The sequence below is a fragment of the Epinephelus fuscoguttatus genome, linkage group LG14, assembly GCF_011397635.1.
Source record: "Epinephelus fuscoguttatus linkage group LG14, E.fuscoguttatus.final_Chr_v1".
Taxonomy (NCBI): domain Eukaryota; kingdom Metazoa; phylum Chordata; class Actinopteri; order Perciformes; family Serranidae; genus Epinephelus; species Epinephelus fuscoguttatus.
In genome coordinates, this window is record NC_064765.1 from 15291821 (window position 1) to 15308576 (window position 16756).

Below are 16756 nucleotides of genomic sequence, written 5' to 3' on the forward strand. Positions count from 1 at the left end.
GAATGAATCAACAATGGCAGAAATGTTGTTGCAACAACAACATAAATAAATAAATAAATAAATAAAATAAGATAAAATAAAAAATAAATATAATTAAATTAAATTAGGTTAATATTGAATAAAAAAATACAATAAAATACATTTAAAAGTTTAAATGAAATTAAATTAGAACAATAGAATAAGATAAAATAAAAATAAAATTAAATACAATTAAACACAAAATAAATTAAATTGAATTAATATTGACTAAAAATATATACAATAAATAAATCAAAATAAAATAAGATTGAATTAAATTAAATCAAATTAAAATAGTAGAATAAAATATAAATAAAATGAAATAAAATAAAAAACAACAAAACACAAAAAATATAAATTAAATAAAAATAAATGACATAAAATAAAACAAGATAAAATAATTTAAAATAAAATGAAATAAATTAAATTAAATTAACTAATATTGAATAAAAATAAATACAATAAATAAATCAAAATTAAATTAAATTAAACTAAATCAAATTAAAACAGTAGAATAAAATAAAAATTAAAAAAATAAATAAATAAAATTAAACACAAATTAAATACAAATAAATAAAATGAAATAAAAGGAGATAAAATAATATAAAATAAAATTAACTAGATTAAATCAAATTAAATGAAAACAGTAGATGTGCCATTATTTTGAAAATCAAGAGAGAAAGGGAACAACAACAACAAAAAAAGGTGGGGGGGGGGGGACACTCAAGTAAACAAAAAGGAGCACAAAAGAGCAAAGTCAGAGCAAGGATATAGCTTTTTTTTAAGCATTATTATTTAATTTCTCCCTATATTTTAGCAAACAGAGGCATTAATCACATGTTTACAGTGTTTAGAAATGAAATTGTGGTCAAAATATTTGCCAGTGTGAAGAATTAATATTTCAAAACACATAAATTGAACGTCATCTACATGTAAAACCAAATGTAGGCCATTTTTGTAGTTTTTGTGAGGCATGTTGTTTATTTGGGATTATCAGATATTTTGGGGATATTTCCTCCCTGAAATCAGCGTCCAGTTAAATCTGCAGGACATGGTGAAGCTGAGTCGATGCTTCAGTGAAATCAAATCAAGTTGGTGCACCCTGAGGTGGACACAAAAACAAGTTGCTGCTCATGTTGTTGTGTCTCTCCTATTGTCCATGTCCCCCCTCTCCATGACCCCTCCCCCCCCTCGCTGCTTGGATTCCGGACTTGTGATTGGTGGAGACGGCCAGGCCGTGTCGTCATAGCCCCAGCGCCCATTCATCAGTGGACTTGGGCGTTGTACTCCGCATCTCATTTGCGGCGGGGCCAATTTCTCCATTTACAAACTCCGCTCGGGAAAAAATTGAAAGAATTCGTGTCGCTTTTGCGTCTTTGCCACATTTTTTTTTGCAACTTCTCACACGTCCCTCTGCGGTCGTCTCGCTCTCGGCGCTGATTCATCGCTCGGTGAAGGAGGTGTCGGCGCTCCAGCTTGAGTTTTATTTGGGGAGGAAGCTTGCGGTCTTTGTTCATTCATTTGATCGGTTGGGTTCCTTTGTTGCACCAAAAAGCATGGGAGCACAAATCTCCAAAACCGCTGGCAAAGAGGAAGCTGCGGTGGAAAAGCCTGCAGAAGGTGCAGCGGTTGCAGCCAAGACAAACGGACAGGTAAATTACATTTTTAATTATTTGAGTGCGAAATTGCTCGAGAGGAATTTTGTCTCGATTTTTTAGCAATGTGTTGCGTCAATGGCGTGCTCCATGTTCCCTGTAGCGCATCCCCACGCTCACCGGCGTTCAGGGAAAGTGGCCACATGTACCACCCTCACCAACCGGTGCTTTGTTCCAATTTAATGTATTTTACTTTAATCTACATTGATGCATTTTATTTTAAACGCTTTAAATTCACACAGGCACATTTTTAATCGTAAAATTTGAATATCAGGCCGCACACTCAACCTTCTGAATGTTTAATTGTTAATTAAAATTTGACATTTTTGACTTATTATAACATTAATTTTGGGGTTTTGGCTTCCTAGACATGCGGCTGTTTTTAATTCATTTGGTTGCAGTGTGTGCAGCGGGGGTTTGTGGCCGCTCTCACTGTGGCATGGCCATTTTAAAAAACCATACCACGCCTTTGTTGCCAGATTCAAGAAAGAAGCCACGTTTTTTTGGCACGCACACACGCCACACAATCAACCAATTATAAAAGCACACACAGTTGGATGAGGGATGTGTGTTACAATTAAAATAACACACTTTGGTTGAGTGCACAGGTCGTTAAAAGAGGAAAATAAAACCCCCAAATTCCTATGTTGTACCCACCGGCTCCACACTGAACGCCACCTGGTGGATCCAGGCGGTACTGCAGCCTAACAGAGTAGCCTACTGCTGAAAGCTACTGATCTGTCGTCACTCTCCTAGTAACAGATGTTGCTGCAGTTTTAGGGCTATTTTCCTATTGGTTACTACTAGTCATTGCATTTGATTAAATTCCAAAGCACGCCAGATTTAGCAGGGGGTGGTCTCTGCACACACATGTTCACATGTAGGCCTGTGTAGGCCTCAGATACATGATTACACATAAACAGAGTCCAGCTCCTGAATAGCAGGGTGATGTGCATGTTCAAGAATGACATTTTTATTCTGTCTTCCAGGAGAATGGCCACGCCAAGACCAATGGGGATGCCTCTCCAGCCACAGAGGAGGCCAACAAAGCTGATGTCCAGGCCAACGGTAGCACTCCCACTGAGGAGGCACCAAAGGAAGAAGGCGAGAAAGCAGAGGCTGCCGAGGCCAACGGTGAGAAGGAGCCCGCCGCCACAAACGGAGAGGCCTCTGCCAAGCCCGAGGAAGGCACTCCTTCCACCAGCGAGGATGGCAAGCAGAAGAAGAAGCGCTTCTCCTTCAAGAAACCCTCCTTCAAGCTCAGCGGCTTCTCTTTCAAGAAGACCAAGAAGGAATCCGAGGAGGAGGGAGCAGCAGCAGCAGCAGAGCCAGCCGAAGGAGAGAAGGCGGCATCAGAGGAAGCGGCTGCTGCTGAGGAGGCCAAACCAGCTGAGGCTGCTGAGGAGGGGGCCAAGGAGGCTGAAGCTGAGCAGCCAAAGGCCGAGGAGGAGGTGAAGGCAGAGGAGCCGGCGGCGGCAGCAGCAGCAGCAGAGGGAGGAGACGAGAAACCAGCTGAAGCTTCACCTACTGAACCAGAGACGGCAGCCAGTCCAGAGGCCGCCGCTGAGTAATCCTGCTGAACCAGACACCGGAATGAAGGAGGCGATGGAGCCCGTCTGAAGGAATGCGAGGACTTGTCTAAAACCAGGGATTTCTTTTTGTTCTTTTTTTGTTGGTGTTTGTTTACTATTCTGCAACCATCTCATCCATAATGACTGCAAGGTCCTTGGCAGTGATGGACAGGAGGTGTACTGGAGAGTGTGCTGCTTCCTCACTGCTCATTGGTGCTTGCATGTGTGACGTTGGGTGAGTGTGAACGTGCGAATGTGAGTGCGAGTGCTTTTTTTCTACATGAAACCATGACTGTGTTGACACGTTGCTGAATTTGACATATTTTATCAAAGTATTTGGTGCTGGGCAATTGGATGTAGCAGCTAAAGCTGTGTCTGCAAGATTTGACACATTGTGATATTTAAAGGGAACGTCCTAAACCAAGTCTTAAATGTTGTCTTTGCAGTGCACAGTTGTTTACAACTCCTAAAACTCGACGCTCCTGTGGACACAACCATTCCTGAATGACGTAGATCTAGTTAACTGTCAAACAATAGGTGCTCATCACTTCCCATTTAGATCCCACCATTTCAAAACTCTGTAGTAATGCACGTTGTATAGACTTTGATATTACTGGTTTTATGACTGAGATGTACCTAAATGACTGAAGTTTTTAAACAGATTACCCATTGTAAATGAAGTTTTTCTTGTTTTTCACCATTTGTAAGATTGAATAAAATTGGGAGATGTTTTAAGCAAATTTTGCATCAAGCTGTGATGACTCCAAACACCACTTGAAAATCTACACAAGAAAGAAGCACACAGATTCTGGGTGAGGGGTGCAGTCATTTTTGTTTCTCCTCTTTTCTTGTATATAATGGGGCCTCACCTGATTCAATATGGAATGTAACATTGCCCACAAGCTGCTTATAGGTGTTCAGTTTATTTTCTGTGAGCACTGATGAAGAATAAAGGAATGAAGTGGCACTCTGAGCTCATTTATTCATAATGTTTAGCATCAAATGTCCCCCCTCTTTAATCCGTTAACCGAGCAGATGCGACATTTCAGCATTGTGTTGACTGAGAAATGCACACACACTGATTCTTTGCTTTACAGCACCCTCGTGTGGTGCATTGTAGAAAATATCAGGTTAGGTTTCCATCAGTCTGTAGAGAGAAGCCTTTTTAAAGAACATATTTTGAATCTTAACACACACAAATCTCATATTTGTATCTTATTAGTTGGAGAAAACTGCAGTAAGTGTAATCACATTAATCATATAAGCAAGTACAGGAAATACTACTCGGCCCCTAGAAAGGAAAGATGCAACTGTTTCTGAGGAAATAACATTTTCATAAAGATATAAATCATCTTCCAAACTTATTCACTGAACTGGAGGAAGAGCAACAACAAAACACCTGATGAACTACCATGGGTGGACCATGTGACAACGGGTCCCTGGGCACAGATCTGCAGAAGGCCCCACCACCTCTACACAGGAGCAGGACACAGAGACTTTGTGCTGGCTTCGCCTCACTGAGTCTCTGTAGTTTGCAGTATGTTTTTGTAGTTTTGTGTCTCTTTGCAGTAATACTGCATGTCCTTGGGGTTGTTTTGTGTTTATTTGTAGTAAATTTGTGTCTTTTTTTGGTCATTTTGTGTCTGTTTTGGTTGTTCTGTGTCTCTTTGTCATCATTTTGTGATTTTGTTTCTAAGAGGTACATTTGTGTCTCTTTGTTTTGTGTCTTAGGCCATTTGCATGTCTGGTGTCATTTGTGTTTCTTCAAAGGTCGATTTGTGTGGGGTTTTTTTTATTCATTTTGTGTCTCTTTTTAGGGTGTATTTGTGTCCTTTGTTGTCATTTTGTTTCTCTATTAGTTTCTTTGCATGTCATTGGTGTCATTTTGTGTTTCTCCAAAGGTCAATTTGTGTCTCAGGTCTTTTTTGGTGGGTTTGTTTCTCTTGGTGGTTGTTTTGTGCATCTTTGTAGTTACTTTGCATCTCTTTGTAGTCATTTGTGACTCTTTGAAATAATTTTGTGTGTCTTTGAGTTATATTTGTGTCTATTTTTGTTGTTTTGTGTCTCTTTGATGTCATTTTGTGTTTCTTTAAAGGTCATTTTGTGTCTCTTTAAGGTATATTTGTGTCTATTTTATGTCTCTTTGTATATATTTTGTGTCTTTTACTTTCTTTGCATGTCTTTGGTGTCATTTTGTGTTTCTCCAAAGGTTAATTTGTGTCTCTGAGGTATATGTGTGCCTTTTTGGTCAGTTTGTTTCTCTTTGTCGTTGTTTTGTGTCTCATTTAGTTCCTTTGCATGCCTGGTGTCGTTTTGTGTTTCTTTAAAGGTCAGTATGTGTCTTTGGGGTATATGTGTACCTTTTTTGGTTGGTTTGTTTCTTTATGTAGTTCCTTTGCCTGTCTTTGTAGTTGTTTTGTTTCTCTTCAAAGTCATGTTGTGTATCTTGAAGGTATATTTGTGTCTCTTTTGGTTGTTCTGTTTGTCTTTGTAGTCGTTTGTGTCTCTTTTAGTTTCTGTGCATGTCTGGTGTCATTTTGTGTCTCTTTGTAATCATTTTGTGTTTCTTAAAGGTACATTTGTGCCTCTTTGTTCTGTGTCTTAGTTTGTGTCCTTTTGTGTTTCTTCAATTTTTCATTTTTTTTCCAAGTAAGTTTGTGTCTTATCGTAGTCATTTTATGTATCTGTGTAGTTCATTTGCATCTTTTTGTGGTCATTTTATGTCTATTTGAAGTCATTTTGTGTCTCTTTGAGGTATATTTGTGTCCATTGTCTGTTTGTGTCTCTATAGTTTCTTTGCATGTCTTTGGTGTTTTGCGTTCCTTTAGGTCAGCCTCATAGCATAATTGCCTAAGTCATATTTTAAGGTTTTCAGAAAAGAAGAAAAAACACATTTTTCAGAAAACACACAAGGACTTTTTATTTATACTGTCATAGTACGTTCGACCAGATATATAAACAAGTTTGCAAAAAAAAAAAAAAAAAAGACATAACAATTGACATAACAAAATTTGTTATGCAATTGTTGTTGGCCAAAATATGACTTAGGCAATTGTGCTATGAGGCTTTCTTTTTTGATGGGTTTGTTTCTCTTGGTAGTTCTTTTGTGTGTCTTTGAAATCAGTTTTGTGTGGTTGTTTTGTGTCTCTTTTAGTGTCTTTGCATGTCTGGTGTCATTTTTTGTTTTTTTGAAGGTCAGTGTCAGTCTCTGAGGTATATGTGTGTACCTTTTTTTGGTTGTGTTGTCTCTTTTGTAGTTGTTTTGTGTTTCCTTAAGCTACATCTGTCTGTTGTATATGTATATGTATATGTAGATATTTAGTATCTTTTAGTTCCTTTGCATGTCTGGTGTCGTTTTGTGTTTTTCCAAAGGTCAGTTTGTGTCTCTAAGGTATATGTGTGCCATTTTTGGTTTGTTTGTTTCTCTTGGTAGTTGTTTTGTGTATCTTTGTAGTTCTTTTGAAGTCATTTTGTGTCCCTTTAAGGTGTATTTGTGGCTATTTTGGTGGTTTTGTGTCTCTTTGTGTTTCATTTCTTTCATTTCATTTCGTTTCTTTGCGTGTCTGTGTTTCTTTAAAGCACAATATGTGCCTTTGAGGAATATGTGTGCCTTTTTAGGTTGGTTAGTTTCTCTTCATAGTTCCTTTGCATCTCTTTGGTGTTGTTTTGTGTTTCGTTAAATGTCAGTTTGTGTAATTTATTGTTCATTTTGTTTCTTTATGTAGTTCCTTTGCCTGTCTTTGTAGTCATTTTGTGTCTCTTTGTAGTCATTTTGTGTATTTTTGTGTCTGTTTTGGTTGTGTTGTGTCTCTTGGTAGTCATTTTGTGTCTTAATTCATTTGCATGGCTTTGGTGTCATTTTATGTGTCTTTGAAGTGTATATATTTGTCTCTTTAAGGTACATCTGTGTCTTTTTGTGGTCATTTTGTGTCTCCTTTAGTTCCTTTGCATATCCACTGTCGTTAAGTGTTTCTTGAAAAGTATATTTGTGTCTCTGAGGTATATGTGTGCTGTTTTTGGTCTTGTTTTTTCTTCATAGTTGTTTTGTGTATCTTTGTAGTTCCTATACATCTTTTTGTAGATGTTTTGTGTGTCTTTGAAGTCATTTTGTGTCTCTTTAAGGTATATTTGTGTCTGTTTGTGTATTTGCATCCTTTAATTGATTTGTACCTTTTTGTAGTCATTTTCTGTCTCTTTGTCATATCTTTGTATCTCTTTGTGGTCATTTTGTGTCTCTTTCTGGCCGACATGTTAATTTGAGTGACATTTTGCAGGTGAAGGCCAGGGGAGGCCCAGACACTTTGGGCCCTGTGCCCAGTAGTCCATGTGAACCACACATTGAGGCCCCAGTCAGCTCATCCTGACATATATGTGATCATCACAAGCATATTCTCTTCTCTACATCAGCCTAATTTGCAAAGAAACAAAGTGAGATGTGTTTGCTGCTGTGCAGTATTTTTAGGAACTCACTCGGGGAACAGCCACAACATAATTATGTGATGACATTCAGCGTATGTTGCGTTAGCTGCTGCACCATAAATGATAGTGTTTGAAACAAACATTTTTATGGAGTTTAGTTTTAGTATCTACGGCAAACAACAACTGCAGCACATACCTAACTGTTGCCTGCGCTAACCATCGACACGCTGGGATTCCTTCAACCAGACCCCATAAAAACACCAAATTCTTTTTAAGAGTAGAAGAAGTTGCTGCAAATGTCTCTAGGGTGTTTTTAGTCACCCACATCTGCACCCATGCTCATTTTCAAACCCTCTATTTCCTTTGCACCCAGTTTAACCCGCTGTACTGCAGCTCTGGCTGCCGCAAGAAGGGTGTGTTTTACACATAATATTTCTATTTCTGCTTCCTGGTCTGTGTGTCCATCTTGGTCAGGTTGTTGAGGGATCTGTTGCCCAATCTGGCCCCCGTGTTCCTCACATGCAGTATCCCATAATGCCACTCACACCACTCTTCATCCTCACAGTGTCTTCAGGTTCTTCCTCCCTTTGTTAGTGTCTTTCCAGACAAATGGATGGATACATACAAATAAACACAGGCAGGTGAGCCCACTAAAAAACAAAAATATATCAAAGTGAAAAATATTCCTTTGAGTGCAACAGATAATTTTGGAGTGTGGCTTGTGGAGTCAACCAGCGGCAGCGCTCCGTCTGTGTTCCTGTCTGTCCCACCTCATGCACCGACCGCAGAGCGTCTCTGAATGGCAGTCCCCTCAGATGGCAATCCCCAGTGGTTTCCTTCCACCGGCTCCCTCTCTCTTCTGTCCCTCAGGGCCCCTCACCTAACCACCGTCTCGCTCTCTCTCCCAGGGAAGATCAAACAGCTGCTGCCCTGCCAGAGGACCATCCCTGTCCCTCATCCCACATGCTGCCTATTTTCAGCACACCCATATTCAGACTTGCACGGTAGAGTAGCTTTTGTAAACTTTGGCTGCCGAGCAGGCAAACCAGTGGCCATCATGTGGGGAGAAATTTATACTTCATCATCCTCATCCATCTCAGTTTCTATACTGGGAGCAGTGGTGTGAAGTAATAAAGTATATTTACTTCAGTACTGTACTTAAGTCAGTATTTCCAAATACTTAATTACATCTCAGAGGTAAATATGGTACTTTTCGCTCCACTGCTTTTGACAGAACTGCTTACTTAGATTCTTCATACAGAACATCGGCCTCTAAAATATGATGCCCTGTTAGAGTTTTAACTTTCATCTGTGATATAGGACTGTTTACCTCAGCTTCATGCACCTGGCACTTCTGAAAAGTCTTAATTTAAGAGTCCAAACCCTTTTACATGAGCTTGTTTTATGGATTAAAATACCCAACAGTATACAACAGACTTTGTGCTTACATCAGTATAAACGGGGTAGTTCTGCATTAGGAGTACTTTTACTTTTGATACTCTACTAGATTTTGTGTGTGTCTGTGTTATAATCATATTCTTATATTATACTATTTTCACTTCTGATCGTAGGATTTTTACCTGTGATGGAAAATTTGGTATTACTTTAGTTTAAGTCCTCCTATTTAGCATTCATTAGCAGGATGCTAACTTTTCGGAAGTGGGTTATAACACACTAATTTAGTCTCACCAACACATCTTGAACATGTATATTTATTCAACATATAATGCACATAACTGTACATATTTCTCTGTTTATTCTTATTCTAGTTTTGATTCTATTGATGTATATATTGCAGTGGCTATTATAGCATAATAATTCTTATATTTCTGAATGTAATATACTAGTTTACACACCATAATGTAGCACAATGCACATATTTACGTAGTTTTTACACACTTCAGACTTAGCACAGTGAACATATTTTCATTCTTAATATCTTAAGAAGTGGTGTTAAACATTGTAGCATTTTATTTTATTTTATTTAATTACCTTATCTTGATATTTATCTGTTTTGTTTACTTTTGGTTGGATGGTCATGAAAAATTTTAATTTGGTTTCGGAAAGGGAACTTTTTTTTGTGGCTGAATTTCTTTGCCAGGCCTGGGATAGAAGGCAGAGTATTCTGTTTCTGGACTGAGCAGTTAAACAACATGTACTTTTGTTTGTTTCTGCAAAGTCATTGTAATGGTGCCTTCTAAACCCATGAGGACTGGGCATGTGTGAGTGTGCATGACCCAAATAAAAATCAATCAATCAATCTTTTAATTCTCTATTATTCACAGCAGAGTGACTATAATGAATCATAATTTCCCCTCGGGGATCAGTAAAGTATTTCTGATTCTAATCTCTGATCCTAATATAATGTAGGTGTAAACCGAAATTTTAATCTTAATTTCCCCTTTGAAGACATATTTTATATCATTAAAACTCACTACACTATATTGACATCCACAGGGTGTGTGCCCACAGGAGGTCATAGTTGCTGACAAACACATTAATTGATCTTTACTACATTACAGTGTATTGTGAGTGATAAATTAAATACTTTTCAAATTTAAAAATGTTAAAATAAAATATTGTTTCATGTTTCACTGTTGGGGTATTGTTACTTTTTCATCGTATATGCTTAGTCCATGTGGCTATGTATAGCTAATATGCTAGCATCCATTATTAAAGGGATTGTCCACCCCAAAATCCAAAATGTCTGCCTTCTCTCCAATGTAATGGAACCAGATGGCACTTGGCTTGTGGTGCTCAAAGTGCCAAATAAATACATTTAAACAACTCCACAGCAATGTCTCTTTCTAGGAATCATGACCCGGTTACTGAAGATACTCCATAGACCTTGTTGCGAGCAGTTTCATGTTGGAACTATATTCTTTCTACCGAACTACAACCACAAACCGTATCATTGTGCAGAATGAAGCATGCATCTACTCATGGAAGAGAAGTTTGTGCTCGTGCGCGTGACAGTGCGCAATGTATACAGTGATGGCGTCCTCCTTGGTTGAGCTGTATTATTAGCTAGCTCAGTGGCGCTAGGTGAGCTAGCAGTAGATGCACACTTCCTTCTGGGCAGGGATGTGGTTGGTGGGTGTAGTTCAGTAGAAAGAAAATAGTTCCCACAACAAGGTTTATTGATTAGTTTGAGTAAGCGGGTCATGATTTCTGAAAAGAGACATTGATGTTGAGTTTTTCAAATATGTTTCTTTTTCTTTGGTGCTTTGAGCACTATGAGGCGAGTGTCATCTAGTGACATTATATATTTGAGAGCAGGCAGACATCTCTACAGCCGATATCTCCAAGACTTGGCAACTCACACCAAAACAATTTCGACTGATAAATACCACTATAGGTAAGAGGGAAAATATGTATTTTTGATTTTGGTGATGAACTGTTATTGAGTATTGTTTCAGTTTTTATATTTTGCCAAGTAATTAGGGGTTAGGTTAACTGGTTAGGTGTGAGTGTGAGTGTGAATGGTTGTCTGTCTCTATGTGTCAGCCCTGTGAAAGTCAGCGACCTGTCCAGGATATACCCTGCCTCATGCTCAATATCAGCTGCAATAGGCTCCAGCACCCCCTAGACTCCCTACAGGATAAGCAGTTACAGAAAAAATGAATGTTCAGAATTATTTGGAATCCATTAAAAAAGTGCTTCTGACACAAAACATCTGTTTAGACATCTTTTATTTTGGTCATTATGCTTTACATGACATAATGCATGTTCAGGGATATAACAATGCTGCTGGTAGTTTGTGTTTGTATGACAGTATTCTGGTGACTTATTTCATTATAACGGTCAATTTGACCATTACCATTTCACAATATTCAAGTCACATACAATGATAACAGTTACAACATGTTGCACAGAAAGTATTTGTGTACTTTTTAATAAGATTATTGGTCACCCAAACAAAAACAAGCAGGTACAAAAACAAAAAAAAAACAAAAAAAGACAGACAAACACAAAGTTAAGAATCACCAGTTGAAGTCAGTATAAAAGAACCAGAGTGGAAAAAGAAAAGGTCAGGACACAACACAGTTATAACACCTCAATTTCACATGCTGTCTCCATTACAAAAGCTCACTGGTAACTTTGTGGATTGCTTCCCCCATCCCTGATCACCTGTTTTCATAAATTAGTTTTCCTTCTTCTAAGCACCTATTTCTTGTAGTTTTCAAGTCGCGATGCTACTATTCCTCAAAGAAGGGTGAACTGCCTGTCTGCTTGGTTGAGGAAAAATTGAACAGGGAGTTTACTTTAGTTTGAGAAATAGATTGCAAATTTAGTTGGTTGGCTTTTTGGGAACTACTGTATCAACGTATCACGTTGAAGCAATGAGGAACCCAGAGAAAGAGCAGTGGACATTCTCGGCAGCAAAGACACCATTGGCCTCATCGTCGGGGATCTGGACGTACACTGTGTCCTGCTCATCGAGCAAGAGGACAGCGCTGCCGGACATCTGGTCCAGGAAGCCCTTGTTGTACTCATCATAAGTGAACATAACGGGCTGGCCGTTCTTGTACAGAGCCACCAGGGCATGAGCTCCATTAACATGGATGCTGTAAGAGAAATAGTAGACTCCAGGAATTTGGCAAGTGAAAATGCCGGTCTCGGGGTCATAGTGATTCTCAGCATTGTACACGATCTGGTCAAACTTAATGGGGGTGCCAGCAGCAGGGTAGGGGGTGGCCAGAGATGCAGTGAAAGCAGACATGGGGGACTTGACCATAACCTCGCCCATTCCCATGCCCTTCTCAAACACAACCTCGCCAGGAGGACCAGGGGGACCAGGAGGGCCGGGAGGGCCAGCCTCTCCATCAGCACCATTGTCACCAGGCTGACCAGGTGGACCCTGAGGTCCTGGGACACCCTTAGCAGCCAAACCAGCAGGGCCAGCAGGACCGGGGAGACCTGGGTGTCCCTTAAGGCCGGGAGCACCTGCGGGACCTTGAGGCCCAGTGGGTCCTCTGGAACCTGGAGCGCCATCAGCACCAGCGGCACCTGTCTCACCTGCACGGCCGGGATGACCTTTGGGCCCAGCAGGGCCTGGGATTCCTGGGGCACCTGGGGTACCTGGGGCACCTACATTACCCTTGTCACCTGTGGGTCCAGTGGCTCCTCTGGGTCCAGGAGGACCAGCTGCGCCTGGGTAACCCTGCTTGCCTGCGAAACCCTGTGGTCCCTGATCTCCCTTGTTTCCCTTAGGTCCCTGAGATCCAGTTGCACCTGTATCACCTTTAGGGCCAGTAGCACCTTGCTCACCTGGGAAACCTCTTTCACCCTGAGGTCCAGCAGGACCAGTGGGACCAGTAGCACCAGTAGCACCAGTAGCACCAGTATATCCTTGATCACCCTTTGCACCTGTGGCACCTGTGGCACCTGTAGCTCCCCTCTCTCCCTTCTCTCCATTTGCACCTGGCTTTCCATATCCGGGCACTCCAGGGGCACCAGTGGCTCCAGCAGCTCCCTGGTGGCCTTTAGGGCCCATGGGGCCAGGCAGACCTGGGGCACCGTTCTCACCTGGTTTACCTGCCACACCTACACCTGGGGCACCAGTGTGTCCCTTAGGTCCCTGTGGTCCCATGGGACCTGTGGCACCATCTCTACCTGGGCTACCTGGCTTTCCTGTCTCACCAGCGGGACCTGGCTTTCCTGGCTTTCCAACTCCAGGCTCACCTGGTGCTCCAGTTGGGCCCATGGGTCCTTCAGGTCCTGTCTCACCCTGAGGTCCTTGAACTCCCACCCCTCTATCTCCCTTAGGACCAGGCAGACCAGGTACACCTGGATGTCCCTTCAGACCAGGCTCTCCTCTGGGTCCCATTGCTCCGGGGAGACCTGAAGGTCCAGGCTTGCCAGTGGCAGAGAGGCCAGCGGGTCCAGGGCTTCCATTGGATCCGGGGGCTCCCCTTGGTCCCTGAGGGCCAGGGGCTCCGGTGTCTCCTTTCTCACCAGGTGCTCCGTTGCTGCCAGGTTTGCCAGGTCCACCTGGGGATCCAGGTTTGCCAGAGATGGAGCGGCCAGGAGATCCGGGAGGTCCAGGGGGTCCTTGGGGTCCAGGCAGGCCTTCGGCACTCTCACCTGGGGGGCCAGGAGGGCCAGGAGGTCCCTCAGGGCCGGGCTCACCTGGGGCACCAGGCTCACCTGCCACTGACATCACTGTGAAGAGAGTCCATCATCAGCACCACCAAAACCAAGAGCTAGAATGCACTAAAATCCAAATAACTACACAAAAATACAGATTGGAGCAGATACAATGCACACCTGTCGTCTGTGCATCATATTCATACAATGATATCTTAGAATACATGGTCTAGTATCTCTAGTACCTCTGATTATATCCAATTCAAGTGACAAAAAAATACAAGAACATGGATGCACTGGTCATCTCTGAGGTCTGAGTGTGTGTTTGAGTATGAATGAGTTTTGGTAGTATCTTGTTGCCTAGCAACATGGTTGTTAAACAATAAAATATAAGAGGAATAACACATTTTAAGAAAAATGCTGTCATTTGTTGCTCACATTTCATCATAATGTTAAAAGTGGTGGATAGCATGAAGTATAAAATAATTCACTGACTGGTCCAAATTCAATGATATTTGATTCCTGGAGGTTGGGCAGTTTGTATCCCCAAGAACCAATCATGTAGTTTTGAGGTTTGACTACATTTTCCTGATTCAGTGGCGCAATTTTATGAAATCCTTTAACTCTTCAACTTGAAAATCTTTCAAAATAAATGTTGAAACTTGGCCCTGCTTTATATTCATATTATATATCTATTGTGTTATCTAAACATTAATTTAATTATTGTGCAAAAAATGTAAAAATACAATAAGATTTTAGTTTTAAATAATGTTTTTAGTAGCTGCTTCTGCTTCTTATACTGTGCAGGTCAAAGAGCTTTCAGAGACTGGTTTGTGACTTGTTTGTCAAACAGTAGGTCTAAATGAGAAGGAGTATCTTTTTTATTTTCTGCCTTAATGTGGTCACATGTGTCTGAGTAAAAAAGACTCACTCCTTGGCGAACTGCAGCCAAGTTTGGATAAAGCCAAACAGATGTTTCTACTTCTGTGTGAAGCAGGCACACCCAAACAAACCACACTGCTGGGTGACTGGACTGTAATTGTCAGTGTCAACCTAAAAATAATTCGCTAACAGCTACTTACTCAAATAAAAATAGTGCGTTGATTCACACAAAGGCAGCATTTCATATTTTATATAACATTTTGACCAACGTTCAAGACCATAATTTACATTTTAAGCAACATTTTTTGAGTTTACATTGCATTTTAGCCAGCACACAAAACCATAATTAATAGTTTTAAAGTGTGGTAGATCTCTGAATATACTAAAAATATAGATCTTTTTTTGGATTTACATGGGGAATCTTTGGAAAAAGCAGCTAACTTATGTTTGAAGTGAGCTTAAATGTGCATTGACTAGCATAAGTGTCTAAAAGCAAGCAAAAAGGCAACATTTACAGCTAAAATGAAAATCTAACGTACTCAGTGTATGAAAAACAACAGTTTTCTTGCAACATTAAGCTCCTGGAAACATGAGGGACTCTTTTCAGTTGCTGATCATGCGATGAACATGTTGTACCACATAGAAAGGCAGTTTCAAAAAGTCTGTAAAATTGTGTCTATCATCTGAAGCATGATCACAAAATAAGAAAGTCCCAAAAACCATTTAGTTTAAAAGATGTTGCTAATGTGATTGCCTTGGCTGAGTAAAAAACACATGAATTACTACAAAAAAAATATTTCTTTTAGGTGCATAAATCCTATGACTTGCAAAAAAAGAAAGCTCCGCAATGAGTAAATAAGCCTTGATATTCAAATTCTAGATCCACACAGAGAGTGTGATTGGAGAAGCAGGCACACTGTTGTAGCCAATCAGAGCACAAGGCAGTTTCAGAGCAAGGTGGAGTTCAGTTTTCAAAGTAAAGTGCAGCTGGCTGTGGTCAGCATCCGTCTGGCTGCTACTGCTGCTCCTAATTGCCACAACAAAGATGCTAATTTGCTAGCTGAAGACTCAAAGGTAAGGCAAGAAGCAATGTTGCTCAAGGAAAAACTGTTTTTGGAGAAGAAAATCTGACTTTTGAGAAGACAGACTAGACAAAAAAAGAGGAGAACTGCTGGTGTAGTGTTGTCACTGACAGATTGTTTGAGGGCAGGAGGTTGTGTTTTCTTACCGTGGCTCTTCACAGAGTAGGGCACAACCTTCTTCACCACATAGCCCTTTCCATGGGCTGCTGCCAAGCCCACCATGAGGAGGACGATGCTTGCTACTCGAAGATCCATCTTGCCTGAAATCTGCAGGGGAAAGAGAAGGAGACAGTCAGCACAACCACTCTCAAAGTGTCACAAGCATTCTCTCTACTTTTGAGTTGTTTCAAAGGTCCTAAAAACTTTCCCAGCTAAGCGTACAAGCTGAACATCTTCACAGAAATGCTAGGATAAGTTGGAGGGACAGAAAAGTTTTGATTCAGCCAGAGCATCCTGGATCCTTCAGAAGTCTTTAAACATCACTCAGGATGCTCCAAACCGGCCAAAATCTGCCTTCCTTCCCCAGCCTGCCACAGGAACAACTCAAGGCCTAAGCAAAGCCTGGGTGTTGAGTAAACTCCTCCAGAGACAGAGCAGTTTGGACAGGAAGAGAAAACACACGTACCAGCATCCAAAGGGGGTAAAAACAATCTCTTCAGCACCAGTGAGCTCCTGGTGCTTCTGTATATCCTTAGGGTAGGAGCACAACTGAGGATATGCTGCCCTCCAGTACAATGATGTGGGTATTTATACCATATCTGCCCCTCGCATCATTAAAAAAAAAAAAAGAGAAAAGCCCCCACCACGCAAGTACCTCCCTCCTCAGAGCTAGGCTGTAATTAGCAGACAGATCTGCCCAAAGCGGGCATGTCACATCAGGGTGCCTCCATGTCTTGAATATCCAGACACATGATTATCACTTATTTCAGTCTTCTTCTGAACTACAAAATAATCATGTACAAAGCAAAGATAAACGAATACATAAACAAAGAACGCAAACAAGCTTTGCAGGAGGAATAATATAATAACACCTTTTGTA

General features: G+C 40.7%; 2 protein-coding genes across 2 annotated transcripts; one reads left to right on the plus strand and one right to left on the minus strand.

The window, feature by feature from the left end:
- The first annotated feature begins 1282 nt into the window (after nucleotides 1-1282).
- marcksb (myristoylated alanine-rich protein kinase C substrate b) lies at nucleotides 1283-4205 on the plus strand. Its single transcript, XM_049597091.1, has 2 exons — nucleotides 1283-1670; nucleotides 2663-4205. The coding sequence occupies exons 1-2, from the start codon at nucleotides 1575-1577 to the stop codon at nucleotides 3242-3244; spliced, it is 678 nt and encodes a 225-aa protein (XP_049453048.1). The 5' UTR covers nucleotides 1283-1574; the 3' UTR covers nucleotides 3245-4205.
- A 7133-nt stretch (nucleotides 4206-11338) lies between these two features.
- Nucleotides 11339-16426, minus strand: col10a1a (collagen, type X, alpha 1a). Its single transcript, XM_049597010.1, has 3 exons — nucleotides 16343-16426; nucleotides 15864-15984; nucleotides 11339-13828 (listed from the first exon to the last, which is right to left on the minus strand). Exons 1-3 carry the CDS (start codon nucleotides 16346-16348, stop codon nucleotides 11994-11996), a joined length of 1962 nt encoding a protein of 653 aa, XP_049452967.1. The 5' UTR covers nucleotides 16349-16426; the 3' UTR covers nucleotides 11339-11993.
- Nucleotides 16427-16756: the final 330 nt, after the last annotated feature.

What these genes read in the sequence shown, in the direction of transcription:
- marcksb (XM_049597091.1), top strand. Translation starts at nt 1,575, where the DNA reads ATGGGAGCACAAATCTCCAAAACCGCTGGCAAAGAGGAAGCTGCGGTG. An exon ending in CAGCCAAGACAAACGGACAG is followed by an intron (nt 1,671 to 2,662) that starts GTAAATTACATT and finishes TCTGTCTTCCAG; the next exon opens with GAGAATGGCCACGCCAAGAC.
- col10a1a (XM_049597010.1), bottom strand. An exon ending in CTACTCTGTGAAGAGCCACG is followed by an intron (nt 13,829 to 15,863) that starts GTAAGAAAACAC and finishes CTCTCTTCACAG; the next exon opens with TGATGTCAGTGGCAGGTGAG.